The 15,358-nt window shown below is 42.0% G+C and overlaps 1 protein-coding gene across 3 annotated transcripts in view; it reads left to right on the top strand.

Annotated features, from left to right (window-relative positions):
- tmem62 (transmembrane protein 62) overlaps positions 1-15,358 on the top strand; it is a 94,816-nt gene that overhangs the window by 29,549 nt on the left and 49,909 nt on the right. For all 3 annotated transcript variants that reach the window (XM_073040492.1, XM_073040491.1, XM_073040493.1), the window contains 2 exons: positions 3,404-3,545; positions 5,257-5,381. In XM_073040492.1, the coding sequence (XP_072896593.1) occupies positions 3,404-3,545; positions 5,257-5,381 (267 nt within the window). The remainder of the gene's footprint in view (positions 1-3,403; positions 3,546-5,256; positions 5,382-15,358) is intronic.

The following is a 15,358-nucleotide window of genomic DNA, read 5'->3' as shown; positions in this document are numbered from 1 at the left end:
AAGGTGCATACATTAGGATCATCTGATGGACACATCTCAGCATTCAATACCATCATCCCCTCAAAACTAATCAATAAGCTCAAAGAACGAGGACTCAATACCTCCTTGTGTAACTGGATCCTCTGTTTTGTCACTTGCAGACACTAGCCAGTTCAGATTGGCAACAACATTTCCACGATCTCCATCAGCACAGATGCACCACAAGGCTGTGTGCTTAGTCCCTTGCTCTATTTGCTGAGCACAACTCCAGTGCCATATTTGAGTTGGCTGACCGGCACTGTCCTCATCAGGGGATCAGAGAAGGAGAGGATCAGTAACTTTAAATTTCTTGACTGTACCTCTTCCTTTCACGTTCTCTATTTATTTCTTATTTATTTATTATTATTATTATTTCTTTCTTTTTGAATTTGCACAGTTTGTTGTCTTTTGTACATTGGCTGTTCGTCCTCTTGGGTATGGTCCTTCATTGATTCTATTGTTTTTCTTATACTTGTGGAGTATGCCTGCAAGAAAATGAATCTTGGGGTTATATGTGGTGACATATATGTACTTTGATAATAAATTGACTTTGAACCTTCTGTGGGGAGAGAGATTGCCCCTCAAGTTCCCTTCAAATTGTGCCCATCTTACTTTGAACTCGTGCCCTGTAGTTTCAGACTCCCCTTACTCAGGGAAAGTGACTGGCACCTCATCATTCTGTAATTTATAAAGCTTGTATAAGGTCATCTCCTCTGCCTCCTAAGCTCTAGGGAAAACAGTTCATAAGACATAGGAGCAAATTTATGCCATTTCGCACATCAAGTTTGCTCCAACATACAATCATGGCTGATCCTTTTTTCCTCTCCTTAGACCCACTCCCCAGCCTTCTCCCTGTAACCTTTGATGCCATGTCTAATCAAGAACCTATCGAGCTCTGTTCTAAATACACCCAATGAGTTGTCCTCCACAGCTGTCTGCGGCCACAAATTCACCACCCTCTGGGTAAAGAAATTTTTTCGTATCTCTGTTTTAAATGAATGCCCCTCTACCCTGAAGTTGTGCCCTCTTGTCCTAGACTCCCCCCATGTTGGGAAACATCCTTTCCTCATCTACTTTGTTTAGGCCTTTCAACGTTCAGAAGGTTTCGTTGAGATACCATCTCATCTTTCTAAATTCCAGTGAGTACAGAACCAGAGCTATCAAATGTTCCTTGTATGATAACCCCTTCATTCCCAGAATCATCCTTGTGAACGTCCTCTGAATCCTCTCCAGTGTCAGTGCATCTTTTCTTAGATGAGGAGTCGATAACTGTTCCCAATACTCAAGGTGAGGCCTCACCAGGGCCTTGTAAAGCTTCAGCATCACATGCTTGCTCTTGTATTGTAGACCTCTTGAAATGAATTTACTTTTCTCACCAACTGACTCTACCTACAAGTTTAGTCCCAGCCTATCCACTCCCAGCAACATTTTAACACCCTTTACAGCTTAATCATATCCTCCTGGAATGCCAGAACTGTACACAGTAATCCAACTGCAGTCTTGCCAGCATCTGGTACAGCTGTAAAATTGTATTCCATTCACTGACTGATGAGGGTAAGTATGACATGCCTTCTTCACCACCTAGATTGCTTCTCTTTTTCTTTTTGAATGAAGGAACTACAAACCCCATTTCCAGAAAAGTTGGGATATTTTCCAAAATGCAATAAAAACAAAAATCTGTGATATGTTAATTCACGTGAACCTTTATTTAACTGACAAAAGTACAAAGAAAAGATTTTCAATAGTTTTACTGTCCAACTTAATTGTATTTTGTAAATATACACAAATTTAGAATTTGATGGCTGCAACACACTCAACAAAAGTTGGGACAGAGTTAAAATAAGATTGAAAAGTGCACAGAATATTCAAGTAACACCGGTTTGGAAGACTCCACATTAAGCAGGCTAATTGGTAGCAGGTGAGGTATCATGATTGGGTATAAAAGTAGCGTCCATCAAAGGCTCAGTCTTTGCAAGCAAGGATGGGTCGTGGCTCACCCCTTCGTGCCAAAATTTGTGCGAGAATTGTTAGTCAGTTCAAAAGGAACATTTCCCAATGCAAGATTGCGGAGAATTTAGGTCTTTCAACATCTACAGTACATAATATTGTGAAAAGCTTCAGAGAATTCAGAGACATCTCAGTGAGTAAAGGACAAGATCAGAAACCACTGTTGAATGCGCGTGATCTTCAAGCCCTCAGGCGGCACTGCCTAAGAAACCGTCATGCTAATGTGATAATTATAGCCACCTGGGCTTGGGAGTACTTCAGAAAACCATTGTCACTTAACACAGTCCGTCGCTGCATCCAGAAATGCAACTTGAAACTGTATTACGCAAGGAGGAAGCCGTACAACAACTCAATGCAGAAACGCCGGTGAGTTCTCTGGGCCCAAGCTCATCTCAGATGGACCGAAAGACTGTGGAACCATGTGCTGTGGTCAGATGAGTCCACATTACAGCCAGTTTTCGGAAAAAACGTCAAGTTTTCCGTGCCAAAGATGAAAACGACCATCTTGATTGTTATCCGTGAAAGGTGCAAAAGCCAGCATCTGTGATGGTACGGGGGTGCATCAGTGCCCACGGCATGGGTGAGTTGCATGTATGTGAAGGTACCATTGACTCTGAGGTGTATATTAGGATTTTAGAGAGACATATGTTGCCATCAAGGCGACGTCTCTTCCCGGGACCTCCATGCTTATTTCAGCAGGACAATGCCAGACTGCATTCTGCACGGGCTACAACAGCGTGGCTTTGTAGACACAGAGTGCGTGTGCTTGACTGGCCTGCTGCCAGTCCAGATCTACCTCCTATTGAAAATGTATGGCGTATCATGAAGAGGAGAATCAGACAACGGAGACCATGGACTGTTGAGCAGCTGAAGTCTTATATCAAGCAAGAATGGACAAAATTTCCAATTGCAAATCTACTACAATTAGTATCCTCAGTTCCAAAACGATTAAAAAGTGATATTAAAAGGAAAGGTGATGTAACACAATGGTAAACATGCCTCTGTCCCAACTTTAGTTGAGTGTGTTGCAGCCATCAAATTCTAAATTTGTGTATATTTACAAAATACAATTAAGTTGGTCAGTAAAACTATTGAAAATCTTTTCTTTGTACTTTTGTCAGTTAAATGAAGGTTCACGTGAATTAACATATCACAGATTTTTGTTTTTATTGCATTTTGGAAAATATTCCAACTTTTCTGGAAATGGGGTTTGTATATTGGACCAGTAACAAATGTGTGGGCTGCAGTGTTTCATATAATTCATGATTACTAACACATGATTTTGTATAACAATTAAAATAAACTCCCTGGGACTGACTTTATAAAAACATAATTAATACATATCATAACTAACAGCTTTATACTGCTCTGTCCACAGGAAATACTCAGCATTTAAAAGGGAAGGTTCCTTCCATTATGTACATCAGACTCATTTTGGAAATTACTCCTTCATCTGTGTCGATGCCACTCCAAGCCCTGGCCCCAAAAGACCATTCAATTTCTTTGGGTTGTTGAATCAGGTGAGAAACACGTGGATATACAGTATATGGGTGAAATTGGATCAGGGCAAAGTGGGGAGTTTTATGTTGGAAAGCAGGCACTTAATTGAAAATTCCACTGGAAGGTCAGGAGGCGAATTTCCTAAAGAGTGTTCAGGCACCCAGTAAGGTACTCAACTGTGTTCTGCCGAGAGTTAAACCAAAATGCAACTGCATAGCTCCTGGGTAGGACTGTAGGAACCTCTGATTTTGAAATTTGACTTCACATTCTCAGACAGCTTCACTGGAAGCTGTGTTGTACCTCTCATTCTTTAGAGTATCAGTCAGCAATAACTGACCCAAGTAAGATGGTAATGATCCAGGAAGAAATATGGAAATACATTTGTTCTTTCAGCTGGTCTTAGAAGTTCTTCAAGATATAGTAGCAAAAGCAGGCCATTTGGCCTATCGAGTCTGCTCTGCTATTCAATCATGGCTGATCCAATTCTTCCAGTCATCCCAACTCACCTGCCTTCTCCCCATAGCCTTTGATACCCTGGCTAATCAAGAACCTATCTATCTGTGCCTTAAATGCAGCCAATGACTTTGCCTTCACAGCCGCTCATGGCAATAAATTCCACAGATTTACCACCCTCCAACTAAAGTAATTTCTCTGCATCTTTGTAACTACTTTCGTATCCAATGCCTACTCTTCATCAATATCTTTATCTCACCAGCATTCCTTAATATTTCTGGATACAAACTGCTGCGTTTCAGCAGTTCAGAGATCCAAACGTAGCTGTTATTGTAAACCTTACATTACATCCCAGGCACTCCTACTGACCTTGACCCTGGAGTTTCCCAATTTGATCTGGCAGGCCTGCCTACCTCACATGTGTTGATTCATCCCTTTGTATATTTACAGCAGTTGACAATAATATTCTACTAATGACGAAAATAGCCTATTTATTATGAGGAAGGAATAAATAGAACATGCATTGAATGAAATAAAAAAAGATTTTAAATTTAGTACCGTCCACAGTCTTAGACGTCTCAAAGTGCTTCACAGCCAGTGAAGCATTGTGAAGTGTAGTCCCTGTTGTAACATTGGAAAGTGTGAGATTTGACACAGCAAGCTCTCAAAATCATTAATATTGCAAAGATGAACTTGTCTGTTTAAGTGAGATTGATTAAACTGGAATGTGCTATGTTCGAGTCCCAAATGACTGAAGAATATAATTGAGACTGCCAATTCTATTGCAGTGTTCTACCATTGAAGGTATTGTATTTCTTAAGGTAAAACCCCTCATTCCTCCCAGCCAAATGTGCATGCTTGAAAGTCGGGAATCAAACAAAAGCAAAGGGTTTATAAAGTTGGAATCAACATTTATTCTTTGGATACCGGAAACACAATGATCTTATTGCTTTTTTTGAACTTTGGTGTGCAAGTATTGGCTTATGCATTTCTCAGTATTTTATCAGTGACTGTACAACTGCAGTCATACACTAGATGCAGTCCTTTTGGGCATCCTGCAATTGTCAACTACAGATATATATTCCTTCTCTTTGCTGTGTGGGCACCAGCTTGCAAGCCAAAGCACGTATCACTGCAATGCAGTCAACTGCATCTTACAAATTCCAGTTTAAGGATACAGTCTGCTCTAAAGGGCTGGGATGAGGAGTCATGTAGCTGGAAAGTGTATCTGGTTAGGAGCTTAGCAAGTTATAATTTAGGAATATATGTTCTTCACAGAACAAGATGGCTGAATTATCAAAGCTAGCCTCTGAAGCAGTCTACAGTAATCAAACCATTTGGTTTAGCCATTATACTACTTCCACAATCATCTCGGCATCTCCTGGAATACGGCGAATCATGAGGTAAGGACTTTTAAAATTTCACTTGATTGATTTTGGAATACTAAGATGATTTGCCATTGAATCAGTGCCTTTGATTCAATAGATCATTGTTGATCTGTGCCTGTCTGAGTTCCATAATCCTTAATATCAGACCTAATATAAATCAATCAAACATAATACCGACATTTTTACTTTCAGCAACAATTGTGGTTTGTTCAAAGGTTTCTCCATGAAGTTACATAATGACTTTGTTTTAATGTTGATTTGATGCCCTCCTGTTCTACATTTACTTACCAGAAGAAATAGTTTCTTATCACCTGCATTGTTAGCTCCTTTGATTATCATCTCAATTACATTATTCCCCAATCTTTTGTACTCCAGGGAATACAAGCCAGTTTTAAAATTTTGTTTTACATTTTAAGTGGAAAGTGTTTTACATTTTAACTGGGAATGTAATGGCTGCGTCAGCATTTTCAGAGAGAAAAACTAAATTCGCATTCACTAGGAGAGCGGGATTTCAACAGTCATCATTCAAATGGTTTAAAGTGCTGTATATCTCGTTTGCTTTGCAGTGATTTCTATTTACTGTATAATTAAACGCAGGCCACGACACAGGAATACATCCAACAGCAGGCTAACAAACACTGAATGGACCCACACAATGTATATGGGACAGTGTGACAGTGTCACTGTTGTGCAGAAGAAGCAGGCATTTCCCACTGCACCCCACACCAACCTGAATAAGCAGATGTTCTTCATCCTGGTAGTTCTTAGTTTGGATGTGTCTTTAACTGACATTTCGGCATTATGACAGTTTGGGAACTGATAAATCTAAATGCTCGTGTAGCTCAAGTTCAGATTTAAACATTCTTGTTCTTCCCTCATTCTAATGATTGTTGCAGTAAAGATCAATAACTTCTGAGGCCTAGAGAATACTGGCAAAAAAAACGGAAGAAACAAAATCATATGGCATTAAGAGATCATTTGGTCCATTGTACCTGTGCAGACCTTTGAAAGAAATGTCCACTTAGTTTCACTTTATTGGTTATATTGTAGCTCTGTGATAACACCATAAAGAGGAAGAAAGATTTAGGAAGAGGATGATTAAGGTTTAGGAAGCAAGAATCAGACAGGGCTTTAGAAAATTACAAGGTAGCCATGAAGGAGCTGAAGAATGGACTTAAGGAGAGCTCGAAAGGGGCAAGTAGAATTAAGGAAAACGCCCAGGTGAAGAACAGGAAGGTGACTAGAGTGATGGTAGGACTGATCATGGATAGAAGAGGAAATATGTGCCTGGAGTTGGAGAAGCTAGGAGACATCCTGAATGAATACTTTCCTTTCATGTTTACCAGTGAGAGGGACATAAACATTTGTAAAGCAGGCTGATGTTGTGGGACATGTCAATGTTAGGAAAGTGGATGTTTTGAAACTTTTGAAAAACATTAGAATAGACAAGTTCCTGTGGCTATAAGGGATATACCCCAAATTACTGCTTGGAGCGATGGAAGAGATTGCTGCACAGTTGGTGATGATCTTTATGTTCTCACTGGCCACAGTAGTGGTATCAGGTTATTGGGGGAAGGTAAATGTTATTCCTTTGTTCAAAAAAGGGAGTAAGGATAACCCTAGGAATTTTTGACCAGTGAGAGGGGAAACTCTGAGAGAATTCTCATAGATGGAATTTATGAGAAGCATGTCCGATTATGAATAGGCTGTGAGGGGCAGGTCATGCCTTATGAGCCTGATTGAATTTTTTTGAGAATATGACAAAACAGATTGCTGAAGGTAGAGCAGTAAATGTGTGTATGGATTTTAAATGGCATTCAACCATGGTAGGCTCATTCAGAAAGTCAAGAGTTATTGGGTCCAGGGGACCTTGGCCTTGTGACGGAGAGTGGTCAAGATGGAGCGTATTCTCCTTGGAAGTCGGTGACCCGTAGTTTTCTACAGAGATCTGTTCTGAGACCGCTAACCTTTGTGAATTTTATAAATGACTTGGATGAAGAAGTGGAAGGGTGGGTTAATAAATTTGCAGATGACACAAAGGTTGGTGGTGTGGGTAGTATAGAAGGTTGTCGTAGGTTGCAACGGGTCATTGACAGGTGCAGAACTGGACTGAGAAGTGGCAGATGAAGTTCAAGCCGAAGAAATGTGAAGTGATTCGCTTTGGAAGGTCAACATTGAAGGCAGAATACAGGGATAATGGCATGATTTTAGCAATGTGGAGGAGCAGAGGGATCTTGGGGACTACATCCATAGATTCCTCGAAGTTATGGGCAAATTGATAGGTGTGTTGGCTGAGTTCAAGAGCCACGAGATAATGTGGTTCCATAAAGCCCTGGTTAGACCATACTTGGGATATTATGTCAGTTCTGGTCACCTCATTATAGGAAGGGTGCTGATTGTAAGTCCAATCAGCACCAAAAAGACCGAAGTTATGTACCAGCCTGCACCCGGAAAGCCTTACCAGGAACCACACATCACAGTAAAGGGGCAGTAGCTACTGGCAGTTGACAGCTTTACTTATCTGGGCAGTACTCTATCACGAGTGGTGAACATAGATGCAGAGATCAGCAACAGAATTGCCAAAGCCAGTGCCGCCTTTGGGAGACTCCGTGAGAATGTATGGGAGCGGAGAGGACTCAGCCTTACCACCAAGCTGAAGGTCTACCGAGCAGTGGTTCTCACCACCCTCCTCTATGCCAGCAAGACCTGGACTGTCTACAGCAGACATACTAAACAGCTCAACCACTTCCATTTGATCTGCCTCCGCAGACTTCTCCATGTACGATGGCAGGACAAAGTCCCAGACACGGAGGTCCCAGAGCGGGCTAGCACCCACAGCGTCTACACTCTCCTACAGAAAGCCCAAGCCAGATGGGCTGGTCATGTCGTCAGGATGTCTGACAGTTGACTACCAAAACAGCTGCTGTATGGAGAGCTGAGCCAGGGCAAGCTCAGGTGGAGGGCAGAAGAAACATTTCAAAGACTGCCTCAAAGTGTCCCTCAAAGACCTCAGCATCAATCCCAGTAGCTGGGAATCGCTTGCTCTGGACCACCCAACCTGGTGGAGCAGGACCACTAAAGGAGCGTATGCAGCAGAAATCAGACGCACTGCAGAGGCTCAGAGGAAATGCACCGCGCTAAAGGCTTGAGCTACCTCCACTTCCACTGCAGCACCTACCCTCATGTGTCCCACATGTGGGCGAGCTTTCAGGGCCCGGTTTGGCCTCACCAGTCACCTCCGGACCCGCAGTCACAAACCCTCCACCTGACTGAAGTCATGGTCATCTTCGACTCCGAAGGACGAACAACAACAACAACAACAACATAGGAAGGGTGTAGAAACTTTAGAGAGGGTGCAGAAGAAACCTTTTTATGTGGATAGGTTGAGTGAGCTAGGGCTTTTTGAAGTGAAGAAGAATGAGAGTTGACTTGACTGGGATGTACAAGATGATAAGCATAACTGGAGTGGATAGCCAGAGACTTTTTCACAGGGTGGAAATGGCTAATACTAGGGGGCACAATTTTGAGGTGGTTTGAGGAAAGTATAGGGGAGATAATCAGTTTCTCTTTTACACAGAGTGGTGAGTGTTTGGAATGCTCTGCCAGGGATGGTGGTAGAGGTCGATACATTCAGGGCATTTAAGAAACACTTAAGTCGACACTTGGATGAAAGAAAAATGGAGAACTAAATGGGAAGAAGGGGTTGGTTTGATCTTAAAGTAAATTAAAAGATTGGCACATCATGGGCCAAATGGCCTGCACTGTGCTGTAGTTTTGTAATTGGCTGGAAGTTGTGAATTCAAATGTTGCCAGCATTCAAGGCCAGTCAAGCATTAAGTCATGGAATTATCCAGCACAGAAACAAGCCCTTGTGCCCAACTGGTCAGTTAAACTTTTCCTATTCATATACAAATGTATATATATTCATATACAAATTTGTATATTCATATGCAAATGTCTTTTAAACTGTCATAATTGTACTCTATCACTTCCTCTGTCAGCTCCTTCCATATATATACCACCTCTGCGTGAAAAGATTACTCCTCAGTTATGTTGCTTTAAACTGTGCCCTCAAGCTTTTGACTCCCCTGCCTTGAGGAAAGGACTGTGGCTATTCACCTTGTCTATGCCCATTATGATTTTGTAACCCTCTACATGAGGTCATCCTTCAGCATCCTATGCTTCAGGGACACTGGTCCTAGCCTACTCGGAAATGTAAACCCTCTTATCCCAGTAATATCCTCATAAATCATTTTTGTACCTTTGCAGTTTGATGATATCATTCCTATTACAAGGTGACAAGAACTGTACATAGTTCTCCAAATGTGGCTTACTAATATCTTGCATGGCTGTAACATGAGATCCTAACTCTTGTATTCAATAGTCTAACCAATGAAGGAAAGCTGTTAAATGCCTTCACCAACCTGTCTAACTGTGCTGCCACTATCTTCATACCTGGGTTAGGGTTAGGGTTAGGGCCCGCGTTAGGGTTAGGGTTATGGCTATCTTCATATCTTCATATCTTCTGCTGTGCGGCACTCTCCAGGGCCCTACCATTTATCTGCTTTGTCATATCACAATGTAATACCTCACATTTATCTGAATCAAGCTTCATCTGCCATTCCTTAGCCAGTTGGTCTGTAAATTAGAAAATTATTTTAATCCGGTAGAACTAATGTGAAATGACACATTAAAGTGACCACATGCGTTAAGCAATTCCAGAAGGGAGGGATTACTTCTCAACGGTTCTTTTAGCGAGTCAACCACATTAATCCTCCACTTGTGAAAATGATGTACTGCAAATTCAGTGGGCTAATATCCTAGTGGAACACACCAGTGGAAAGCTATCACGTAGAAATGAATTTGATGCCTTTGGTGTTTCTTTAAATATTTCTCATTCCCTCTACTTTGGACATGTGAAAGTATTTGTGAAATGTAGCTGGTTAGGGTTGAACAGAGAAGGCTGCCACTTTCAGTTGTCAGTGCAGTATCTGAATGCCCGAGGGGAGAATGGAAGGAGTGCCAATGAAATTATTTGGCTGACTAGATGCCATTTTTAACATACATCATGTAAGGAGAGCGGATACAACGTTCACACCTGTTCCTCTGTAGGTGTGAACAACATATTGACATTAATGGCTGCCTCACTGGGGTAGATACTAACAAGTATTTAACTAGCACATTTTGATAGAAGGAAAGTATTACTTTTGGTGGCTGATTTTATGTGTTGTATTGGACTTGATGTGGAACATCACTTCAGCCTAACTGTGCGCTAGACTTGAAAAGATGCTGAAAGTCATGTCATTTGCCAGAAACAAGTTAACACTCAAGTATCCTCTTCGTCGTATGGGAATGCACCTGATTTAAAACAGGCATCGATCACCATAGACATACATGAGTTAACATTTTTCAGGCTGCAGATTTAAAGTACTGTGGTTCCAATTGCATGTCTGGGTCACTGACACTTTGCAGGATCTGGCGGACTCAGGAATTGTACTGTTCAGTATAATCAGTAAAGCCGAGTTGTTTGTCTTCCCCAGATAATGGCGACTAAGGCCATTTTTGACCATCTTTCCAAATGGATAAAATAGAGCACAAGACAGTAATGAAACCAGCATGTACTTTGGCCACTTTAATGATTACAATAGCCCCTGGACATTGTCAACTCTAAAAGGGTATTCTGATACTAGACTGATGTTTAGCAACTCCTTATTTATTTTTGCAAATAGAAATTCCTGTTGCATTTGACCCTTCCTCACTCCAGCCCCTGGATATCTCTGATATCCATCCCTGGATGCCCCTTTGATCTGGGCATTTTTCTTTAACCTCACCTCACTGCAGCCCTTGTGATCTCTGACTTGCCACTCCAGTTTCCCCTACCTCCACACCCCCTTCCATCTTGGCTCCATTTGCCTTTGGTGTGCACACCACTGAAACCCCCAGTTTTGCTGGCTCCCACTCCTTCTCTCTACCCCCCCCCCCCCCAAATGGATGACCCCAGAGCAGTGTGGGCAAGATATCCTTCCTATGTACTGAGGCGATTCTGCCTGCATAAAGCCCAAGGAGTAGGGGTTGTGGCTGGGGACTGGGTCAGGACAAAGTAGTAAGTTGGGAAATGGCTGAAGGGGAGTGTGTCCAGTTTGAGAATAATAGGTAAACCCTTTCCTATTATCATTCAGGATGGGATCAAGGAAGGATCTCATAGATCAGCATTGCTATGGTCAAATGTGGTCACCCTGCTCAGGATGCAGAAAACCTGACCTCTACCATGTGGAAAATTGGTGAGCTCAAGCCCAGTGGCTCTCACTACAGAGTAAAAATAAAAGTCATCATTGAACTTTATGTAGATAGCATATGACAGATCACAATGAGTTCCTCAGTGCAGTAAAGGTCCAGAATTTGAAAACCTGACAAGGTGCCACACATGAGGTGGCTTAACATTCTATGAGCCCATGGTATTACAGGAAAGATTCTCGCATGGATAAAGCAGTGGCTGATTGGCAGGAGCTAAAGAGTAGAAATAAAAGAAGCCTTTTCTGACTGGCTGTCGGTGACTAGTAATGTTCCACAGGGGTCTGTGTTGAGTTTTTTTAGTTGTATGCCAATGACTTGGATGATGGAATTGATGGCTTTGATTCAGATTCAGTTTATTGTCATTTAGAAACCACAAATGCAATGCAGTTAAAAAATGAGACAACATTCCTCCAGAATGATATCACAAAAGCATATGACAGAACAGACTAAACTAGAAAATCCACATAACGTTTGGCAATCCCCAATCCAGAGTCCGGAGAGGCTGCTGCGTATTAATATCGCGCTACCGTCTTAGCGCGTTCCCCGGAAAGGAGCTCCAAATCCACCAGACAAACAAGACCAAAAACTAAAGCTACAAGACCTGCACAAAACCACATAGTTACAACAGTGCAAACAATAGCATAATTGATTAAAAAAAAGACTATGGGCACAGTAAAAATAGTCCAAAGATGTTAAAGGACTATAAGTTTAAAAAAAATCACCACACTGTTTCCACAAGTCCCCAGGGTCCCGACAGACTCGCCATCCCACGCCGGTGGCAGAAGGGAATACCCCGCTATGGACTTCCACGGCGTCGCCTGACTCAGCCTCACAGACGCAGCACACACCGAAAGCGACCTGACCGCAGCGGACTCCGAGTCCGTCGAACCTCCGAGCCGACAACCATCCCCTCCAGCACAGCTTCTCCGAGCACCATCCTCTGCCGAGCGTATTAAGACGGCCCTAACAACGGCCATCGACAATGCGACCCCGAGAACTGGGGGCCTGTTCTTCCCAGCAGAGTCCCGGACCTCACAACAGCAGCAGCAACGAAGAAGGTCGTCTTGGAGATTTCCCGATGTTCCTCCATGCTCCCAAGTCCATTTTCAATCGATTATGATTGCGCACGGCACCCCGCTTCACAAGTAACAGATAATAAGCTCTGGAGCTTGTTGCAAAGTTTTCAGATGATATGAAGATAGGTGGAGGGGCTGGTAGTTTTGAGGAAGTAGGCTACAGAAGGACTTAGACAGATAAGGAGAATGGGCAAAGAAATGACAGATGGAGCATAGTCTTGGGAAATGTGTGGTCATGCACTTTAAAAGATTCCAGGATTGAATGGCTTGTCATACGAATAGTGTTTGATGGCTCTGGGCCTATATTCACTAGAATTCAGAAGAATGAGGGGTGACCTAATTGAAACCTATTGAATGGTGAAGGTCTTGATAGAGTGGAAATGGAGAGGATGTTTCCTCTGGCAGAGTCTAAGACCAGAAGGGACAGCCTCATTATTTAAGCAAGAAAGAGGGAGAGCAGTAGTCAAGAAAATGCAGGACTATGTAATAAAGGATAAGCTAGAAAAAAATAATGGGAGTCTGTAAAATTGACGTGTAGTTATGAAAAGGAAATTGTCGTCTATTCTACCAGTCACATAGATTTGTTAACCTATTAGAATTCAACACTGATGATGTGCGTGGTAGAATATATACAAGGGGACTTGTGGATGAGCTTGCTGTATTTAGATCTTCCGAAGACTTCCTGTAAGGTCTGGTTAACAAAGTTCAAACACGTGGAACCCGGGGTAAGTGTATTGGCATGGATTGAAAATTAGTTAAGAGACAGAAAGATCGACAGACTGTGATTGGTGAGGAAAAGCAGAGATTAGTTTTTGGCTATTCACAGTATATTTCAGTAGTTTGGTTAAAGAGATCAAGTGTCACATTTTTCCTGAAGAATTAAAACTAAGTGGGATTGTAAGTAGGGAGGGGGATATAAATAAATCTTAAGGGGCTACAGATTGAGTGAGTGAGGAAGGATTTGGTTGATGGAATACATTTTGGAAAAATGTGAAGCCATCCACTTTGGTTTCTCAGACTGAAAAACAGGATCTTTCAAATAGGAGTGATTGGATAATGCTGATGTTCAAAGAAAATCTGGGTGTACTTGTACACACATCACAGAAAACCAACATGCAGGTGCTGTAAGTGATTACCAAAGCAAACGGTATGTTTGTCTTACTTGTGAGAAGATTTGAGCATAAATATGTTTGTGCAAAAATCTTTAAGATAGTCCTGGATTGAGTATGACTTGCTCCTTCTCCAATTCTTTGGGTGATGAGGTGACTGAAGAGACCACAGACACTATCCAAGTGGAGAAGGTAGTGGCCAATGGGCATGTGTGTAGATTGTGAAATGGTCCGTTCCTCTGCTGTTTACGCTGGGATTCTTTGTGCTCTCAAGGTTCTCAGTCATCCTGAATGCTTTTTTGAGTGTTTATGGGCCAGGCATTCCATAAGACAATTCCTTGGAGTTGAGTTGGTGCATTTTCTTTTGAAGTCACATCTTTGAATCGTTTTCTCTGCATGCTAATTTTTTCCTTCTCCCGAGTGCTTTAGGAGTTTGGTGTTAGGCATGCAAATGTTCTGGCTTGCCCAATGGAGTGTAATTAGGGATGTTAGCCTGAGGATACTGCTGACAGTGTTTGCGTATTCTTTAGAAGATTTTGCTGAGGCAGTATTCGGGGTAGTAGGTCAAGTTTCTGGAGTGCAGGGATCACCGTGACCCAGTAGATTCCAAGTTCCAAACAGGAATTGAGGTCTCAACCTTCAGACACTTCCTTCAAAACACCAAAAGCTGTGTTGTTCCAGCCAAAGTAGTTGTGAATTTCATTATTGTTTGGTTTAGTTGAAAAGTGATTTCCCAGATGAGGGAAATGGTCTGCATTTTCTAGGCTGCTCCATAAATCTTTTTTTTGTCAGGGTACAGCTTAGTACCCATTAGTATCTTGTCTTATGGACAGAGTAATGAGTTGACAGTGCACCTCAGTCTACAGTCACCATAGCTCAGAAGTTTCCAATTAGTTCCATAGATCAGCTCCATTCTTGTGGAATGTTGGAGGCAAAATGCAACAATGTAGCTGGAGAGGTTGGGGACAAAGAGATGTCTGGGTGAAAATGCAGCCCTACAACTGGTTCTGTTGTAGATACATTAGTTAGAATCTCTGTAGTATATGGCTTTGATAATAAGTTTATCTGCTGACAGTGTTTGCGTATTCTTTAGAAGATTTTGCAGAAGCAGTATTCGGGGTAGTCGTCTTTGGAGAAAGTCATCTTTAGTAGCTTGTGCTGCTCCCTGCATTTGGAGTTGTGCAATCCATTGACTTTGGATGGACAGAATCCACACTGAAGGGGGATGGTTGATGAGGAGCTTAGTTGATTTTACATGGTGCAGACAATTATGCAGGATCTTGGTGAGCCTATAATCTGTAGTATTCTGCAGATTTTTAGTCTCTTACTTAAATAAAAGAATGTGCTTGTGATGGGACAGCACAGCAAAACTTCACCAGACTGTTCCCCAGGATGGTGGATTTGCTGAATGATGGTTAAGCCATTATTCTCCAGAGTGTAGAAGGGGTATTCTCACTGCAATATATTTTTACTGGGCTTGATGGATGGATGTAGGAAGAATGTGTTCCCTGGC

Source organism: Hemitrygon akajei, chromosome 3 (genome assembly GCF_048418815.1).
Source record: "Hemitrygon akajei chromosome 3, sHemAka1.3, whole genome shotgun sequence".
In the NCBI taxonomy this organism is placed as follows: Eukaryota; Metazoa; Chordata; class Chondrichthyes; order Myliobatiformes; family Dasyatidae; genus Hemitrygon; species Hemitrygon akajei.
The sequence above is the reverse complement of the archived record's forward strand: the minus strand, read 5'-3'. Positions and strand labels throughout refer to the sequence as shown.